Consider the following 19980-nt stretch of genomic DNA (forward strand, 5'->3'; position numbering starts at 1 on the left):
TTGTTATGTATAGTAAGTCCGGTTTTCTTGAACAGACGTTCCAGTTGGCGTCCTTTAACTTTGAGATGGCACAGGTTAAGAGAAAACCATGGTGCTGAACGGGAAAATGAGACAGTTTGATGTTTAAGTGGAGCAAATATGTTAAGAAGGTTATGGAGGTTGACGTTATAATGAGAAACAAGTTCATGAGGGGCTGAGCTGTGAATAGATGGAAGGCCATAAATGGCAGATTAAAGATCAGCAGGGTTAATATTTCCTAAATGTGATGTCACGGGAGTACAGGTTTTGGAGGCTGTTGTGTTTACAGTAAAAGAAATAAACTTATGATCAGATTGGGGAAACAAATGGGCTTTACAGTGAGTGTGGGTAACGCCAGAAGAGCAGACCAACTCTAAGATATGTCCTTTAGAATGAGGAGAAAACTTTATGTGTTGTAGAAGCCCCAAACCTTCCAGACAAGAAGTAAAATATCTGGAATGAGGGATTTTATCATTGTCCATATGGATATTGAAGTCACCAACAAATTTGGAGAAAGTACCGAGAAATGAGTAAGAAGAGCAGCAAAGTCATTTAGAAAATCCTTCTTTGGCGTAGGTGGCCAGTACACAGTACAGTAATGGTGGGCGTAGATTTAAGGAGCTCTACTGCGATGTATTCAAATGAATGTGGAAGGGTGGGGCAGAGACAGATGAGAACTTTCCCGTGCTTGCGGTGAATTATCGCGAGGCCGCTGCCCTTCCCGGAGTTGCGAGGTATTAGATATAAACAAACTCAGATGGGGTGGAGTAATTAAGTGAAACAAAATCATTAGGCTGTTGCCTCGTTTCAGTCAGGCAAAAGAGAAATCCAACTTACGGTCCGAGAGGAGATCCTGGACGAGATGCCCCTTACCAGTAAGAGAGTGGATGTGTCTGTGAAGGTTCTCAGTCATCCAGGTCATCGTAGTCAAAGGAGCTTGCAAAGAAAAGCGTCTGGACTTCTTTAAGTTGAAGACGTTTCACCTTCATCCGAGAAGCTTCTTCAGTTCTAAGGTCAAATGGTGGAGAGTCCCAGATATAAACCTAGTGGGAGTTTCCCCCCACAGAGGGACAAAAGGACCCCCTGATGATCCTCTAATCGCCTGAGCCAAGGTGTGGAACTGGGTGTGGGTCCCAATCAGCCAGAGTTTCAGGTGAGTTCATTGTGAAACCTGGCCCCACCCTATCATGTGATTTCCTGAGGTCAGATGACCCAGGATGTGAGTGGGCGTTAAGGCGTCTGGGGAGGGAACTCAAAATTGGATTATAGATGGCAGAGAGTTGGTGTCGTAAACCACCGCCTCTGTTCAAAGATGGTCGCTCACAGTGGACATAGATGCTTCTTTCACTCCTCTTTCAAACCGTCTGTCCTCTCTGTCCAAAATGTGAACGTTGGCATCCTCGAAAGAGTGACCTTTGACCTTTAGATGCAGATGGACAGCTGAGTCTTGTCCTGTGGAGGTGGCTTTTCTGTGTTGTGCCATGCGCTTGTGAAGTGGCTGTTTGGTCTCTCCGATGTAGAGGTCTGGGCATTCCTCACTGCTGTACAGCAAACACCACATTGTTGAGTCTGTGTTTTGGCGTTTTGTCTTTCGGGTGAACCAGTTTTTGTCTGAGTGTGTTGCTGGGTCTGAAGTACACCGGGATGTCATGCTTGGAGAAAACCCTCCTGAGTTTCTCTGATACACCGGCTACATAGGGGATGACAATGTTGTTGCGTCTGTCCTTCTTATCCTCCCTCGCTGGTGTCTGATCTTCTTTTCTGTGCCTCTTTGCTGACTTTAAAAACGCCCATTTAGGATAGCCGCACGTTTTGAGTGCTTCCTTTACATGTGTGTGTTCCTTCTTTTTCCCTTCAGGCTTAGAGGGAACATGTTCTGCCCGGTGGTGTAGGGTCCTAATTACTCCAAGTTTGTGTTCCAGAGGGTGATGGGAGTCAAACAGGAAGTACTGGTCCATGTGTGTGGGCTTCTGGTAAACTTCGATGTTGAGGTTGCCATTCTCTTCAATGTGCACAGCGCAGTCCAGGAAAGGCAAACAGTCGTCCTTTGTGTCTTCCTGGTGAACTTGATGTTTTTATCCACAGCGTTGATGTGCGCAGTGAAGGATTCCACTTCTTGTGTCTTGATTTTGACCCAGGTGTCGTCTACATATCTGTACCAGTGGCTGGGTACTCTTCCTTTGAAAGAGCCAAGAGCCTTGTCTATTAAACATCCACTCTCTTAGAGTGGATGTTTAATAGACTGCCGTTGATGCTGGAATTACCATGTGTGGCAGTAGGCTTAGCTGCCCTAACAAGGTGGACCAGCACGTTGTGGGCAACACCCCGGTCAGTTTTGCAGGGAGGACGACAAGTTTTGGACCAGATGGACACTATTGAGTTAGTGTCATTGGTATTGAGGTTTCGCTGGAGCCCACGGTGGATGTACCTGCAGCGGGGCTTGAAAGCGATTGTACGTGTTTTGTCTCTAGGGGCCACCGTAAATATATTTTTATTTATTCACTCCACATAAAATGCAATAAATCAATTATAAAATACAAAAAACAACTATTTAGATTTCAACTTTTAACTATTTAAATTTTCAGCTTTTTCTTTTAAACAAATTTAAAGTGAAACAACACAAAATACTGCAAACCACAACACAGTAAAATATAAATTAAAATATGAAAACAAAAAGAAGATGCACATTCTCTGTCGTACAGGTCTGGGATGATTTTTGGGAGAATGTTTTCCTGCTTGGAACTGTGTACATAGGATTCAGTGCATGAATAAACTTTCTGAATCCTTCATCATCCGCAACTGAAAATAGTTTTGGATTAGTGATGTGTCGTTCGCGAACGAAATAGCTCTTAGAGCCGGGTCTTTGACGTGAACGACGCGAGCCGGCTCCTTATCGCAAGCCGTGGGTTGTTTTTTTTCCTTTTCTCACCCTCTCTCTCACATTTTTTCCCGCTTCACTTTTTAAAATTTATTTGAATATATATAAAGCGCAAAGCACAAGGCTCGCGTGCGGAGTGAAGCGGGAAAAAATGCGACAGAGAGAGAGAGAGGGTGAGAGAAAGAAACACGGCTCCCAATAACGAGCCGGCTCGCGTCGTTCACTTCAAAGGGTCGGCTCTAAGATCCATTTCGTTCGCGACCGACACATCACTAGTGGTTAGCTTGGTGCAGCACGGGGTGCTGTGACTGCTTTAACCTCCTAGGACCTGGCATCCACATATGTGGACATCACATTTTGGGTTATTTAGACCATAATACTAAATTTTGCTCTACAGGGGCCTGATATCCACTCACGAGGACGTTATGCTGCTACTGTTCTATCACAATTTTAAACGAATATTCTCGTATGTGGCTCTTATTTTTCTTAAAAACAAAAATAAGGTAAAAAAATATCTGGTAATTCTTTGTTTTTACATTCATCGGGCCCCAATGTGCCCAAATATCAAAGAGAAATTAAAAATGCTGCTGTGGAAGAGTTCAGGTCCTAGGAGGTTAAAGCTAAAAATGGGCAGAAAAGTCTCTGAAAAGTGTAGTAACTGTGATCAGCCTTTTATCATGAAGCTGCTTGTATTGTGGTAGTGATTTTTCAGCAGGAAGTGGAGGATCTAGATCATTTCTGACCATGTTGTTTCTGTTCATGTTCTGGACTGTGATTGGCTGCTGATTCAGAGGAACTCATTTTCAATGAAAGTGTCTATGTTGAGTCCCTGAATGCACCACAAGAACAAAAATCCATCGAACAAAAGCTACCCAGCACATCTGAAGGGATTTATTCAGTCGTGGGTGCGGCCTCCATGGGTTCGTGTGGATTAGGATCCACGTAGTCCTGGTTGAACATGACGGTGTCGGCTCCCAATTTGAACCTGTGGATGGCAAGCAGGCTCTGCAGCACCTGCAGACACAACATGCATGTTAGGGGTTGTTAAAAGCACCCACAGTAATCAGATAAAAATATATTAAAATATTTAATAATCCACATTTCACTGTTTTACTCTTTGGTTCAGATGTGGATACTGTATTGTTCTTTCTTTGTGTTTATGTTTAAGTTGTTTGTTGCTGGTTTTTAGTTTGTTTTTTGTCTTTTTGGAAGCAGACACAGTCTCTATGGAGATGGGTTTTTGGGGGGGTAGCAGGAGGAGAGAAGCTGCAGAGAGGCGTGTAAGACTGCAACTCTGCTTCCTGGTCCCAACTCTGGATAGTCATGTTTTGAGGGGTTTAATAAATTTGTCCATATTTCTAGAAATGAGAGCTGCTCCATCCAAAGTGGGATGGATGCCATCTCTCCTAACAAGACCAGGTTTCCTCCAGAAGGTTTGCCAATTATCTATGAAGCCCACATCGTTTCTGGGACACCACTCAGACAGCCAGCAATTTAAGGAGAACATGTCTGTGAAGGTTCTCAGTCATCCGGGTCATCGTAGTCTAAGGTCTGTCATGGTCCTGAGTCTGGGGACTGAGTGTTTTGTGTTTCTTTATATTATTTTATGTTCTTGTTTATTCTGTTGTCTTTTGTTTAGGTTTGCTATGTGTTAGTTTGTTTTATGCCTGCCTATGTTCCCTCTGTCTGTCCATGGTGTCACTGTGTCTGCTCGTGAGTCTGTTAAGTTCAGTGTCTTGTCTGGTCCTCTGTGTCTGTTTCCTGTTTTATTCTGAAGGTCCTTGTCTTATGTGAGTGTGTTCAGGTTACATTTCCCTTGCCTCGTCAGCTGTGATTTCTCCGAGGTGTGTTCCTGTCTCCCATCCCTTGATTACTGCTGTGTGTATTTAAGCCCTGTGTTCTCCTGCCTGTTGCTGGTTCGTCTGTGTTATCTGCTGTTCTCTGGTCTGCGTTAATCTCCTCCGTCATCCTGAGTGGTTTCCCTGCGTCTGTCTGCATCTCTCTGTCCTTTTCCATGTTTGGTTATCATTTCATGGTTTGCTCTTTAGTTGTCCCAGTTTAGGTTTACCCAGTTCTGTTTTTCGCCACCCTTGCCTTGTATACTTTCCACCTCCTTTAATAAAGCTTCCTCACATCAGAGGTGCCTGCATTTTGGGTACTTTAACAATTCCACACATCCTACGAGCCATGACAGGAGCTTGCAAAGAAAAGCGTCTGGACTTCTTTAAGTTGCTTGAAGACGTTTCACCTTCATCCGAGAAGCTTCTTCAGTTCTAAGGTCAAATGGTGGAGAGTCCCAGATTTAAACCTAGTGGGAGTTTCCCCCCACAGAGGGACAAAAGGACCCCTGATGATCCTCTAATCGCCTGAGCCAAGGTGTAAAAACGGGTGTGGGTCACAATCAGCCAGAGTTTCGGGTGAGTTCATTGTGAAACCTGGCCCCACCTTATCATGTGATTTCCTGAGGTCAGATGTCCCAGGATGTGAGTGGGCGTTAAGGCGTCTGGGGAGGAACTCAAAACTGGATTATAGATGGCAGAGAGTTGGTGTCGTAAACCACCGCCTCTGTTCAAAGATGGTCGCTCACAGTGGACATAGATGCTTCTTTCACTCCTCTTTCAAACCATCTGTCCTCTCTGTCCAAAATGTGAACGTTGGCATCCTCGAAAGAGTGACCTTTGACCTTTAGATGCAGATGGACAGCTGAGTCTTGTCCTGTGGAGGTGGCTCTTCTGTGTTGTGCCATGCGCTTGTGAAGTGGCTGTTTGGTCTCTCCGATGTAGAGGTCTGGGCATTCCTCGCTGCTGTACAGCAAACACCACATTGTTAAGTTTGTGTTTTGGCGTTTTGTCTTTCGGGTGAACCAGTTTCTGTCTGAGCGTGTTAGCATATAGATAGATAGGCAGATAGATAGATAGATAGATATGATTTTGTCTGACTGTATTCTTTTTCCTTTTTTTATATCTATTCTTGTTCTGTTCATTGCATGTGATATAAGGACAATAAAGACATTTTGATTCCATTACTGAACCAGCGTGGAATCACCTCGTAGACATGAGAGAGCTGCTTAGAGAGTTCAGATGGAGCTGAAGGATGAAGCTGCTCACACCAACTATTCACTTTCAAGCTCGTTAGAATCAAACTCATTTACTGTATTCCACAGACGTTTGCACAGGTTTCAATAAATCACCGCATCTATTCTTAGCTATCCTAAGAATGACTCAAGAGTTTTGCTTAGTGCAGTAAGTTTGTTCTTTAGTGTTGCACATAAACCCGACCGGGTGACAGCCAGCAGCAGGGAGCAGTCCTCTCCATGGACCATGCTTCTACTTTAATATCTTAATCTTAAAGTCACTTTATTAGATCTTCATACACCAAAGTACATGGTGATATCACATCACACACAACGACATCACTGCAAAAAGAAAACGCACAACATAGTTCATGAATGACTCTGTTACCGCAGCAACAGTAAGGCACTTAGAATAAGAGTCCAGACTGAGCTATGAGGAGGAAACAGAAAGCACATGAAGGCTCGCCCCTGATTGGCTAAAAGAGACAAGTCAAGTAAGGTTTGAGTTTCAGGCAGAAGGAGGGCTGAACAGTTTGTTGTATTCTTCCTCAAAGGAGACTCTCTTCAGACGCTCCAGAGACAGCAGAGTGAGACCGCCCTACATACAACACGTCACATCACATGACACGAGGCACGTCACATGACACGGGACACAACACACATACGACAACACAGACAGAAGGAAACAGAATCATATGAGTTGTTTGTTACATGTACACAACATATCTTATACATGTGCAAGGGTTTAAATATTTCTAAATAAACGTGTTTGTGCAGTAGTCTGACCAGCAGGTGGCAGCAGTGGAAGCCTCCACACACTTACCCAGGTGAAGATGGAAAAGAAGGAGAAAACGATGGTTGCTCTGGCTGCGTCGGCTCCTTCGTTCAGAGGATTGTCCTCTTTTTTAGAGACCTGCCACTGATTGGCCAGAAAACAGAAGCCCACAAACCAGATGAAGGCCCATAGAGCTGCACACAGCACGGAGGAACCGCATTTAACAAAATGCACAAACACACGTGGCCAATCCCACCGACTCCAAAGCACAGGAGATGGACACTCACCTGACGCTACAATGTCAGCCATGACGGCCTTCTTCCTGTCCTTCACGCCGCTGATCTGGGGGAAGTAAACATCCAGTGCCAGGAAAGCAGCGCTGCATAGGAACCCCAGTGTTCCCATGGCGATGCCATAGTTGCAGGCGTTCTGGTTGCGGTTGAAGATGCAATACGGCTCCACCTCCTCTGGCCTGTTGACATAGCCCTCGTTAGCAACGCAGCCGAGGATGACGATGGAGAAGAGCTGGAGCGAGGAAGTAAAGTTTATTAATGAGCAAGTTTAAACACAGCTTTTACTGATCAAAGTGTACTGAATGTAATTTTAGATTTAAGGCTATATATCTCATAATTTGTTCGTTTTGCCTCTGAAAACACTACATCCACATGAACTTCCCTTTTGGGGCAGGTAATGAGAGTGTCATCTCCACATGTCCAGAAAGGTGCAGAAGAAGAAACATGAGCCGATGTCAGATGTCAAGGCCACGCTCAACAGTTTTGACCAATCATGTTAACGTCCCGCAGTAACACTGCTTACTGGCTGGGTGTGGGGCTCTGTCTTTCTTTTGGGTCTGAGTGACCAAAGAGACACAGCAGCCATTTTTATCTTGAACCTTTATTGCTTAATATTTTTTATAAATGCACTTTGAGCATATTTGTCTTCTCTCTCAAAAATAAACCCAACAACCTATAAACGTGCATGAAATTACATATTACATGAGAAAGCAAACGCAGACACGGAACCATTACCAGGCCATCAACAGAGCACAGCAGGGGGCAGACAGAGTTTCAGCGGGAACAGCCAATGGGAGATCAGTGGCTCAAAGAGAGAAATGGTGGATTCTTTGAGGCACACTGAGGCCCTTTCTCAATTCTCAAGTGCGCGAGTACGTACTCGCCGAGAACGCACGGGAGTACGTACTCTCCGAGAACGCACGGGAGTACGTACTCGCCGAAAACGCACGGGAGTACGTACTCGCCGAGAACGCACGGGAGTACGGACTCGCCGAGAACGCACGGGAGTACGGACTCGCCGAGAACGCACGGGAGTACGGACTCGCCGAGAACGCACGGGAGTACGGACTCGCCGAGAACGCGAGCACGGACTCGCGATTTGTACAATTGGAACACCAGCGTACTTGATGATGTCACAGGTCCGGAGTTTTTACTGCCCTCTTAATTTAACTGAGTAATATGTTATGAAGCTTAACTTTAATCACAGCCAAACCGGTTTACTCAGGAACAAATAAAAAGCCGAAATAAGCCAAACATTAACATTTAGAAGTGATCTAAGTGACTTATATATCATGTTTAACCTCAGTAGTGAAATCTCTATTAATAAAAATAGTGTACATGTACATACGTGTACATACCTTAATAAAAACAAGCAGGTGAGATGTTAGAACGCTTTCATTTTTATTTTAGTGGACACTCAATACAATAGACAGGTACTGGGGTTTGGGGTTTGTTTAACCTGAGTAGCGAAAAGACCGCGGGGGGGTTGAAAACGAGTCCGCTGTTCTCGCCGGCTGTAATAATCCTCGACCTCGCTGTCTGCTATGGAGCTGGCGGGTCACAGACGTCTCCGAAAACGTCGCAGCTCGTTTGGAAATATATGATATCTTGATAAATCGAGCAGCTACATTCTCGCTTGAAAAGAACTTAAAAGTTTATTTTGTGACCCAGAAAGAGTAATATTTAAAAGTTTTTAGCCCCGCTCGTCCGCCATTGCCGCATTTGAGTTTTGGACGAAATGCATTCTGGGATATTTCGCTGTACCAAGTCCACACAAGTCACCACCGATGCATGCTCGATAAAACGGGCGGAGCGAGAACACATCCGGGACTTTTTCGCGTTCTCGGCTTGATGCGTACTTCGAATTGGAACAGTACTTGGTCTCCGACTGATGACGTATCACGAGTACACAAGAACGCAAGTACACACAAGTACGCATATTGAGAAAGGCCCAGAAAGTCTTTTTCCATGGCCTCTCCGAACTCCTCCCACACAGGAGTTTTTGCGTTGGCCACTGCCCAAGCCGCTTTCTGCTAGGCCCGTCGGTACCTAGCTTTCGTAGTCCCACAGGCTAACCGAGCTCCATACAGCTCCTTCTGCATGATGGATTCCACCACCTTGTGGATGCAGCTCAGTGCAGCAGCTCCAGCAATGTGCTGAACATCGTCCATTTGGACTCAATGTCCTCAGTCTGCCTGGGAATGCTGTCGAAGCTTTACCGGAAGGTGAAGATCCTGTGGACCGGGGTCTCTCCCAAGCAAAATCTCAGGTGTGGGAGGAGTTTGGTGAGGCAATGAAAAAAAAAACTAAACTGGAACATAAAAAAACCAAATCTATCAGCAGCAACCAACCAACCCAGTGATGTCACACTGTGCTGTAACACAAGATGGCACTAATCACGTTTTAAAAATGTTAAACACTTATTAGATCCAGCAGAGTTATCTATGTCCGTTTTTGAGAGCAGGACTCCTTGGCAGAGATGGGCAGTAACGCGTTACTTGTAACGCGTTACTGTAATCCGATTACTTTTTTCAAGTAACGAGTAAAGTAAGGGATTACTATTGCAAAAACGGTAATTAGATTACCGTTACTTTCCCGTAGGAACGCTGCGTTACTGCGTTACTAAAACCGTGATTTTCTTGCGAGAATGTCTCATGACAGTGACGTAAGCGAGTGCGACATGTGTGACAGCAGCTGTGTGCAGATCAACAACGGATCATATATCGAGTGCGGGAGAGAGTATGAGCGTGCAGCGTTTAAAGCGTGGAAGTACTGACCTTACTTTGAGTTTGATTCCATAAAAAGTGACAAAAACATTAGTGTCCGTTGTGCGTGGGAAGAAAACTTCTTTTTACAGCGAAAAAAACCCCCCCTAAACTTCCAAGCAAGCACCGAGTGCGCTACGACGTAATGGGAAACTCACAGAGAAACTGCCGTATCCTTCCACTGACCGCTGCGGCACACCTGCACCAGGATAACCCTCCGCCTACCCTACTCCTGCTTTACAGGTGAAAATAGAGCAAAAGGACCGCTAGTCTTTGACTTTATTTATTTTCTGCTGTGTTTTACTTGCATCTGAAAGAGTGAGTGTAAACACAATATATATATATATATATATATTATGTGCTGGAATGTGCAGAAAATAGGTTTAAATGTTAAACTAATTTCTTCCAGTCAGAGAATGGTGCATATAATTAAAATTTTGCTTCATGCATAAAGTTAAAAGATTAAAACTAACAAAACAAGTTTTAAAAAGAGACTTTTCCATTTGATTACATTTTGTATGATGATTATGTAGAAAAAGTAGAATTGGGCTGAAAGATCTATCACTTTATCACCTATTCAGGTTGTATATCATGTTTTTAAAAAGTAACTAAGTGACTAAGTAACTAAGTAATTAATTACTTTTGAAAATAAGTAATCAGTAAAGTAACAGGATTACTTTTTTGGGGAAGTAATCAGTAATTAATTACTGATTACTTTTTTCAAGTAACTTGACCAACACTGCTCCTTGGTGTGAATTTGCTTTTATCACAGATAGCAGCAGGAACATTCATTATTTAAGTAGAAGTACAGCAGCACCATGGAGCTGCTGTACTTCTACTGGAGCTGCTGGAGTATTCTGAACCTGTGTTAAAAAATACTCCAGTAAAAGTACTGAAGCAACTTTTTTACTCAAGTAAAAGTTTATGTTTAAAGAGAAGCTTTAAAGTACAGATTTAACAACACTTCCATGTGAGCTTTAAACGAGCATCCTTGACTCTAAGCTCTCTGCTTCCTCTGCTTCTTTCTTATCTTCCTCCATCTCTGAGTGAACGTAGTTCTCTGTCTTTGCTGTCCCTGAAAAATAAGCAGCTGGACTTTAGCTGCAGCACACTGTGGGACAAACTGCGAGCACACAGTTTGTGTGTTTGCTGGTGTTTGTTGAGCTGATTTGATTTGACAGTGTTTGAGGTGAGCTGAGAACACTTCATCATCTGTGGTATCAGTCAGAATCAGCTTTCTATTTTCACCTGACTATTGTGCAGATCACTGTTAACAGTTTCGGTGCCATGAATGGCTCTGAGGCCCGACTGAAACAGTTCCTGTTTCTCGCCTAAACTGGGACCCGACTGCTGTTGTAACATGAAAGTTAACTTAGGAACAGGACGGGATGTTCTTGGCATTTTTGTGCCATGGCTGGATTCTGGAGGCAGAGCGGGCATGATCACATGCAGTCTGATGACTTCCTCAAAGAAAGAATGCTAACCACACAGCGCAGCTCGAGTGGATACACGGCTCCTGTCACACTTGAATACATTCATACAAAGACGATCACAGTTTTGGAGAGTGTTTTATTTGTGGTCCTTGAATAGCGTCTGTAGATCTGCAAATATTTCACATCAGAAACCTGTTAATAAAGGAAGCTTTTCAGCTTTTTTAATCATGTGCAGCTGCACCTAACAGGGCTCCATGTGACCTTTAACCAGCAAGCAGCTGTCACCCTGCACCTCCCAGCTCCACAATTACCTCTTCCATCCTGCGCTATGGAGGCGTGGAGGACTGCATGTTTCTATCCAATCACAGCAGTCTCTCTCCTGAGCTGTCCAATCAGAGTGGCTGCAGAGTCAAACAGTGAGGTTTTGTTTGAGCAGTCTTGTGTTGAGCCTCAGGAATTTTAACACCAATCTCATGACTGAATCACACAGGACTCTCAGGACCCAGCAGCCAGTAAAGTGACGGCTGAGCCCAAACAGAGAGAGAACCGACAGAACCAGAACCACTCAGTCACACATTAACACGAAGGCTGATCACGTAAACATCAGAACAGGCAGACATTTGTGAAGATGCTGATCTCCTGAAGTGTTACTTCCACCATCTCTCAGGTCAGAGGCACATCAGAGGAGGATGGACATCAGCAGACCAGGTGGACCCAGACTCACCTGAACTGGATCAGAACCACCGATCTAAGAGGTTCTGACTGAAGTTCTGACTTCATTCAGAGTTCGGACAATTCGGGACATTTTAATTTTGTCTGCCTCACTTTGCTGGATTTACTCTAACCTGTCAGACATTCATCCACCTGCTGGAGGGAGCTGAAAACACGTGTTGGGGAACATGTGGGGCATGAGAGGAAGTCATTCAGGGAGGGGGGCAGGCATTCAGGGAGGGGGCCAGGCATTCAGGGAGGGGGCCAGGCACCAGCGCGGATGTGAGACTGCGTTCAGCAGATGAGACTCTGAGAGAATGTGTAGCCCACATTGTCAAACTCACCTGAATGCTCTAAGATAAAACAGGTGAGCCTGTCACATGACACCACAGCTTCTTGGATCTGATTGGATGGCACCGTGAGACCTCTCAGGTTTGTCCATAACACTAATGATTGGTTTGTTTAGAGACCCATCTATGACATAATTAGGACATCACAGGACTTACCCAGCACAGGATCCTAACGACGGTCTGCGGCTGCCTGATGAAGGTCGCAGGGTCGAACGCTCCGCCGGCCTTCCCCGCCCCGTACGCCTGGAAACCGTCCATCCACTTCCTCTTCCTCAGACCAGCTCAGACCACTGCAGTCCACCTCAACCCTCCAGAACCCAGCCAAGTCCAGTTAGTCGCAAACAGACTGGTCCCACTTCACTGCATCAGGACAGGCCCAGTCAGACCAGTAGGCTCAGTTGGTCTGGGTGTGCCTCTCTCTTCTTCTTCTCTGCTGTTATAAACTACTCTGTAATCTGCAGTAATCCTCTTCATCCTCCCTCACTGCAAACAGCCTTTAGCTCCCCCCGCACCGACTCACAGGGTGGGCACCGCTGCACCAATCAGAGGAAGCGGCCACAGCTATCCAATCATAGTGAAGGAGGCGTTACTCTGCCTGAGAGGAGGAGCTGCCTGTGAGGCAGAACTCAGGGCGGAAAACTACTCATGTCTGTCTCCTCGTTCCTTCCTTCCTTCCTTCCTTCCTTCCCAGTAGCTTTGTAAATCCCAGCGAGTAGAGGTTTGCAGTGATGAACTCACAGACCGGGATATCATGGCGGCGGCTCTGAGGAAGACCTCCCATCTTCATTGTCCAGTCTGGAGATCAACCATCAGCTTGATTGTCCCTGATGGTGTGGTTGAGGCGTGGGGGGTAGCTGTGACCCCTGTGAAGGCCTCATTAATTAAAAGTACATCTGCAGAGCAACATCTGCTCCTAACCCTAACACCGCCTGTCTCAGGGACCCTCACTGAGCTCCATTCCTGACCTGAGTACAGCCCAGCCCCAGACCATCACCCACTGAAACATCTGGAGCTTCACAGAACCCAAAACCACAAAAACATCTGGTTTCAACCTGCAGAAGCTGGTCTCCTCAGTTCAGTCAGAGCTGTGGCCTGAACAGCTACACGTTTTTTATATTTAATGATTGTTTTGATCTTTACTCTTTGACCCTGAACCAGCAGCGATGCTGCAGCTGAGAGAATAAAGACTCTGAGTTTCCTCTCATTCGTTCATGTGCAGCTTGTTCCTGAAAGCAGGAAATGAAGCTCCAGCTGCTCAGACTGAACATCCATGTGATCGTGCGCTGATGCAGACCATGGTTCTGATCTGCTGCAAACACACACCTGAGTATCTGTTCAACCAATCACATTCATTCACTCTGATCTGCGACATACTGCAGCGAGTTCCACCTTAAAGCCTGAGCGCTCTGATGGGGGACGCTGTCAGAGTGGCTGTGAGCATCACAGCTGTATCAGCTGTTCCTCTGATGATGTCGCCTTGTTTGATGTGAGCATGCTCACCACGGTGACCCCTGTTAACCCCTGAATCAGGCAACATCATGTGACACTCGGTGTTATTCAGTCATAAGACCTTCAGACAAACGCTGCTCATCCTCATCATCGTCTTCATCTTTGGGGAGACGAGTTCGCCTGAAGAAACCAAGCTGCACAAACGCACACACACACGCACACACACACACACGCACGCACACACACACACACACGCACACACACACGCGCACGCACACACACACGCACGCACGCACACACACACACGCACACACACACACACACGCACACACACACACGCACACACGCACACACACACGCACACACGCACACACACACACGCACACACACACGCGCACACACACACGCACACACACACACACGCGCACACACACACGCACACACACACACGCACACACACACGCACACGCACGCACGCACATACGCACACGCACGCACACACACACGCACACACACACACACACACACACACACACGCACGCACACACACACACACACACACGCACACACACACGCGCACGCACACACACACGCACGCACGCACACACACACACGCACACACACACACACACGCACACACACACACGCACACACGCACACACACACGCACACACACACGCGCACACACACACGCACACACACACACGCACACACACACACACGCACACACACACACGCACACACACACGCACGCACGCACACACACACACGCACACACACACACGCACGCACACACACACACGCACACACGCACACACACACACACACACGCACGCACACACACACACGCACACACACACGCACGCACGCACACACACACACGCACACACACACGCGCACGCACGCACGCGCACGCACATGCACACATTTTACATATGAACACAGGGTGTGTGAGGGTTACTCAGCGTTAACGCATTAATGCAGCTTAAGCACGTTAACGCCGTCATCACAACTAATGCGATTAACATTTAACTGGTCTATAACGCAGAGAGACTCAAAATCCCTGGAGGCAGTTTGTCCGAAGTTTGTTCATTCTGCGCTCCAGACGCGTTAAGCGCATTAACAATTTTATCAGAATCAGAATCAGAATACTTTATTGATCCCTGGGGAAAATTTATATTTTTTTTTACAGTGCTCATTATAAACCAACATTAACATGACAGACAATACGCTAACTAAGAATAGTACAATATATATATATATACACATTATGTGTATATATATATGACTTATATATGTATATATATATATATATATATATATATACATATATAAGTCACTTATTAATAAATAGCTGAGAAGAAACGTGTGTAGTTGTTGCAGTAAACAGTGTGTTAAGTGGAGGAGTTGTGCAGGGAGCCACAGGCAGGAATGATTTCCTGTGTCGTTCAGTGGTGCATTATGGGTAACCTCAGTCTTTCACTGAGCGTGCTCCTGTGACTGACCAGCATGTCATGGAGTGGGTGGGAGGTGTGATCCAACATTGTCTTTATCTTGGACAGCATCCGCCTCTCCGACACCACCTTGAGGGAGTCCAGCTCCATCCCCACAACATTACTGGCCTTACGGATCAGTTTATCGAGTCTGTTGGCGTCTGCGACCCTCAGCCTGCTCCCCCAGCATGCAACAGTGTAGAGGATCACACTGGCCACAACAGACTCGTAGAAAATCCTAAACATTTTCTGGCAGATGTTGAAGGACCTCAGTCGCCTCAAAAAATAGAGACAACTCCGGCCCTTCCTGTAAAGTGCTGTGGTGTTTTAGCCCAGTCCAGTTTATTGTCAATGTGCACTCCAAGGTATTTATAGTCCTCCACAATGTCCACACTGACCCGCTGGATTGAAACAGGGCTCAAGTGTTTCCTGGTCTTCCTGAAGTCCACGATCAGTTCCTTGGTCTTTGCCACGTTGAGCTGCAGATGATTCTGCTCACACCACGTGACAAAGGAGTCGACCACAGCCCGGTGCTCTGTCTCATCATCCCTGCTGATGCATCCAACCACCGCAGAGTCATCAGAAAACTTCTGAAGATGGAGGTCTCTGTGCAGTGGCTGAAGTCTGTGGTGTAGAGGGTGAAGAGGAAGGGGGGAGGACGGTCCCCTGTGGTGCCCCTGTGTTGCTGAGTACCTTGTCAGACACTGTGGGAGACGTACATATTGTGGTCTTCCTGTCAGGTAATCAACAATCCAGGACACCAGAGAAGCATCCACCTGCATCGCTGCTAACTTATCACCCAGGACGGTCGGCCTGTTGGTGTTGAAAGCACTGGAAGAGTCAAAAAACATGACCCTCACAGTGCTCGCCGGCTGGTCCAGATGGGTGTAGACACGATTGAGCAGGTAGATGATGGCGTCCTCAGTTCCGAGACGGGGCTGATAAGCGAACTGAAGCGGATCCAGATGTGGTCTTACTCTGGGTCGCAGCTGGTCCAGGATGAGCCTTTCCAGGGTCTTCATGATGTGGGAGGTCAGTGCCTGTAACCCTGGGGGCCACTGGGACGTGGCGTCTTTGGTACAGGGACGAGGCATGATGTCTTCCACAGCACTGGTACCCTCTGCAGACTCAGACTCAGCATAAGCAGTTTATGAAAGACTCCACACAGTTTTAATCGTGATGATCGCGTTAACGCATTTAGCTGTGTTAACGCCGTATTAACATGTTAGTGTTGACAGCACTAGTTTAAAAACAGAAACACCTGTGGGATACTGTTTGTCCGTGATTTGAACCGGGGGAACAAACTGTGGCAGGATCTGTGTTGCACCAAGGTACCGACAGAATGTGTTCCCCTGCCTCGCGAGCATTAGCACAGAGTGCGGATCCAGTTCATTACAGACATTAGACGTGGGAGTAGTGATGTTTAGTTTAGATGTAGAGACCAGCTGTGTCTCTGTTGAATGCTAGACTAGTCTGTACGACTGGCTGAGTAGTGGTTGATTGATTGATTGATTGATTGATTGATTGATTGATTGATACCTTCCAGAAGATGAAACAGAGAATGCAGAGGAGGAGGAGCCCACAAATGACTGACAGAATGATGTAGCCAATAGGAACACTTTTCTCACTGTCTGGAGGACGCCACAATACTCTGAGCTGAGTCTGCACACACACACAAAGTTACCCAATTAGATCCTCAACTGGAACTGTTGTGTGTGTGTGTGTGTGTGTAGTACCTGTGTGTGTCCACTGCCCAGCAGTAGCGGTTGGACCTTTGATGATGAGTTGATGACGTCATAAGATGCAAAGGAAACGAGCTCATAGTTCTGATAAGGAGTCTGTAAGGAGAAATGTAATAACATCACCACCTACACGTGTGTGTGTGTGTGTGTGTGTGTGTGCGCGCACGCGCATACCTCTATAAGTGTATTTGTCCACAGTCGGGCTGAGATTCGGATAACTGCACTGAAGCCCCGCCCCAAGTCTGTGACATCACACACAAACCTGACACAGCCCGCCTCGCCACTGCTGCAGTTGTACACACACAAACACGATCAATCGATGATTGATTAGTGATGCTGAGCTGATAAGGTAATGTTATTGTTATGGATGTTGTGAGATGGTAAATGGCCTGTATTTGTGAGATCAGCAATGAAGTTTCTTCACCACATGAACAGTCTGTCTGTGTGAGTTTGGCTCCGCCTGCTGGACTGATGGAGTAACTGCAGACACACCCGAGGAGTTTCTAGCCAGCTGCAGGCGCGTGGCGGGAGAGAGAGGCGTCCAATAAACTGTTTAAAATACAGAGTCCAACTACAACACTGAATATCAAAACTTTTCTTATTTTGGATTTGATGCAGTGACTTGTTTCAATAAAGTTTCCAAGACCAGTGAAAGGTCTTAATGCTGAAAACCAAAAACAGCATTGAAGGAAATATAAACAGGAAACGATAGACGGGCTGTGCGCTGGTTAGAAACCAGAGGTCATATCAGGCTGCACCGGACCTCAGCACCTGGACCCGTTTTCTTCACTGTTCAGGCCAACAGAGACGCCAGGACATCAACATCATGCTTAGTGCTGGTACCAAAGAAAGCATCCCCTTCTGGCGACTTCAGAGCAGTTGCCTTGATGTCACATGTCACCAAGGTGAACCTAACACCGGTTCTTGCAGGTGAAATATGCTCTCGACTGTCGACAGTCGAGAGCATATTTCACCTGCAAGAACCTAACCCTAACCCTAACTGAAGATCTTCAGTTTGCCTCAGCCTCTCATGCAGGTGGTTGATGATGTTATCTACCTGCTGCAGTGTGTTCACTCTCACCTGTGTAGTACTGCCTTTAACACCACTTAGAATGTGCATCGCCATGTCATGTTTAGTGTGAATTTTAGAGTATATGTGCACGGTGTTTATCATGAAGACAAGATGAGCAGAACATGAAAGGTTGAACTAAACTGAACGACTGATCTGAAAACGCAAAATTGCCAATGACAAAGCAACGGAGGGAAACAGAGGGCTTGAATACATCGGATAAAGATGAAGAATAGAAACAGGTGACAACACCGCTTAACCAAGCCTGACTAACGACACAGGAAGTAGAAGTAACCATACAGCACACAGACAGATGACCGACACAATAAAACAGGAAACATGTGAAAAAAGACACTGGGTCAATGATCCAGGAACCCTGACAGCGCGTGAGTCGCTGATTGGAGTTTTGCATTCGCAAAAGCAACACAAGTGGATTATGATCTGCGAAAACGGGCACGGAGCTAGACCCAATGTAGACCTTGAAGTGTTGCAAGGCTAGCAACAATGCAAGCACTTCCTTTTCGATGGTGCAAGAGTTCATTTGGTGTTTATTGAATTTCTTCAAGAAATAGCAGATTGGACGGTCCACACCCTGTTGATCTACTTGCAGCAGGACCGCACCCGCTGCAGTTGCGCTGGCGTCCACCTCCAACTTAAAAGGAGACACGAAGTTAGGTGCTGCTAAAACTGGGGCACTGCACAGTAACGTTTTCACTGACTCAAAAGCAGTTTGGCACTCCGCAGTCCATGTGAAGGGTTTGGTCGGGCTGACTAGGTCAGTCAGGGGAGTTTTTACAGAAACCGCGGTAGTAACCACACATTCCCAAGAAGCGGCGTAACGCCCTCCTTGTATGTTGAATCGGAAACTCAATAATAGCCTCCACCTTCGCGGTTACGGGGCACACTCGCCCGTGACCCACCTGCTTTCCGAGCTAGGTGATGGTGGCTTTTCCAAACTCACATTTGGTCAGATTTACAGTGAGCGATGCTTCCTCGAAACGCTTAAAAACAGTTAAGAGGGTTTGGAGATGACTGCTCCAGGAAGCAGAATAAATGACCACATCATCTAAGTAGGCATTACAGTTAGGGGCCCCGGCCAAAACCTTAGCCATCAGGCGCTGAAATGAATCGAGGAGTGTTGTCAGACTTGGGCACTGACACACATGGAGAGCTCCATGCGCTAGCACTTAGAACAGCTAAGCCATGCTCTAGGAGATAATTGACTTCTCTCTGCATTATTTCCCTTTTCACTGGATTCACCCGGTACGCATGTTGTTTAATCGGCTTATGCCCCTCCACATCAATGTCATGACATAAGACAGTCGTTTGGCGAGGGTGATCAGAGAAAAGTTATTTTTTATCAGAGTAATGATGTCAGTTCCAGCAGTTTCAGGTTAGTCGGCAACAAATGATTCAAGATCATTTAAAATTACTGAATTTTTCAGCCCACTACCTAATGCATCATCCCTCTCAGATAATCCGTCATCCGACAGTTTTTAAGCAGGGAGGATGGCAACCGCGCACACCGGGGGCGCTGTTGTATTTTGTTTACGGGGATAGAACAGTTTCAACGTATTCACATGACAAACCCTGTTTTTTTGCCGCCGATCTGGAGTGCGGATCACATAGTGGTTATTGTCGAGTTTACATTCAACACTGTAAGGACCAGCGAACTGCGTTAGTAAACTGGACCCCTCCACGGGCAATAACATCAACACCTTCTCCCCTGGAAACTTCTATCCACAGCTTTTTTGTCAAATCGAACCTTCATTTTAGTTTGCACTTGCTTCAGGTTTTCCCCGGCTATTTTCCACGCTAGGTGAAGCCTGTCCAAAATAAACGACTTATTGACTATGGGACGAATGTTAAGCAGGTCGAATCGAAACCATGATTGTTGATCAACAGCTGACTGCAGCAGCACTTGAATGAAA

The 19980-nt window shown here is 46.1% G+C and overlaps 1 protein-coding gene across 2 annotated transcripts; it reads right to left on the reverse strand.

Moving 5' to 3' along the window:
- Positions 1-3345: 3345 nt before the first annotated feature.
- On the reverse strand, positions 3346-12730 carry syngr1a (synaptogyrin 1a). 2 transcript variants are annotated; one of them, XM_006805241.3, is made up of 4 exons: positions 12453-12730; positions 7032-7269; positions 6793-6938; positions 3346-3910 (listed from the first exon to the last, which is right to left on the reverse strand). In XM_006805241.3, the coding sequence occupies exons 1-4, from the start codon at positions 12552-12554 to the stop codon at positions 3788-3790; spliced, it is 609 nt and encodes a 202-aa protein (XP_006805304.2). In that variant the 5' UTR covers positions 12555-12730; the 3' UTR covers positions 3346-3787. The 2 variants fall into 2 exon arrangements, with proteins under 2 accessions (XP_006805304.2, XP_006805305.2); XM_006805242.3 differs by lacking the exon at positions 3346-3910 and adding an exon at positions 6239-6567.
- Between the last annotated feature and the right edge of the window lie 7250 nt (positions 12731-19980).

This window comes from Neolamprologus brichardi, chromosome 4, assembly GCF_056152115.1.
Source record: "Neolamprologus brichardi isolate AB-2024 chromosome 4, ASM5615211v1, whole genome shotgun sequence".
Classification (NCBI taxonomy): domain Eukaryota; kingdom Metazoa; phylum Chordata; class Actinopteri; order Cichliformes; family Cichlidae; genus Neolamprologus; species Neolamprologus brichardi.

Bases quoted from the DNA above. Each gene is read 5' to 3' on its own strand.
- syngr1a (XM_006805241.3), bottom strand. From the start codon at position 12,554: ATGGACGGTTTCCAGGCGTACGGGGCGGGGAAGGCCGGCGGAGCGTTC. The intron at 7,270-12,452 runs GTAAGTCCTGTG...TCCTCGCTCCAG, and splicing joins TCGTTAGGATCCTGTGCTGG to CTCTTCTCCATCGTCATCCT. The intron at 6,939-7,031 runs GTGAGTGTCCAT...TGCTGTGTGCAG, and splicing joins GGCTGACATTGTAGCGTCAG to CTCTATGGGCCTTCATCTGG.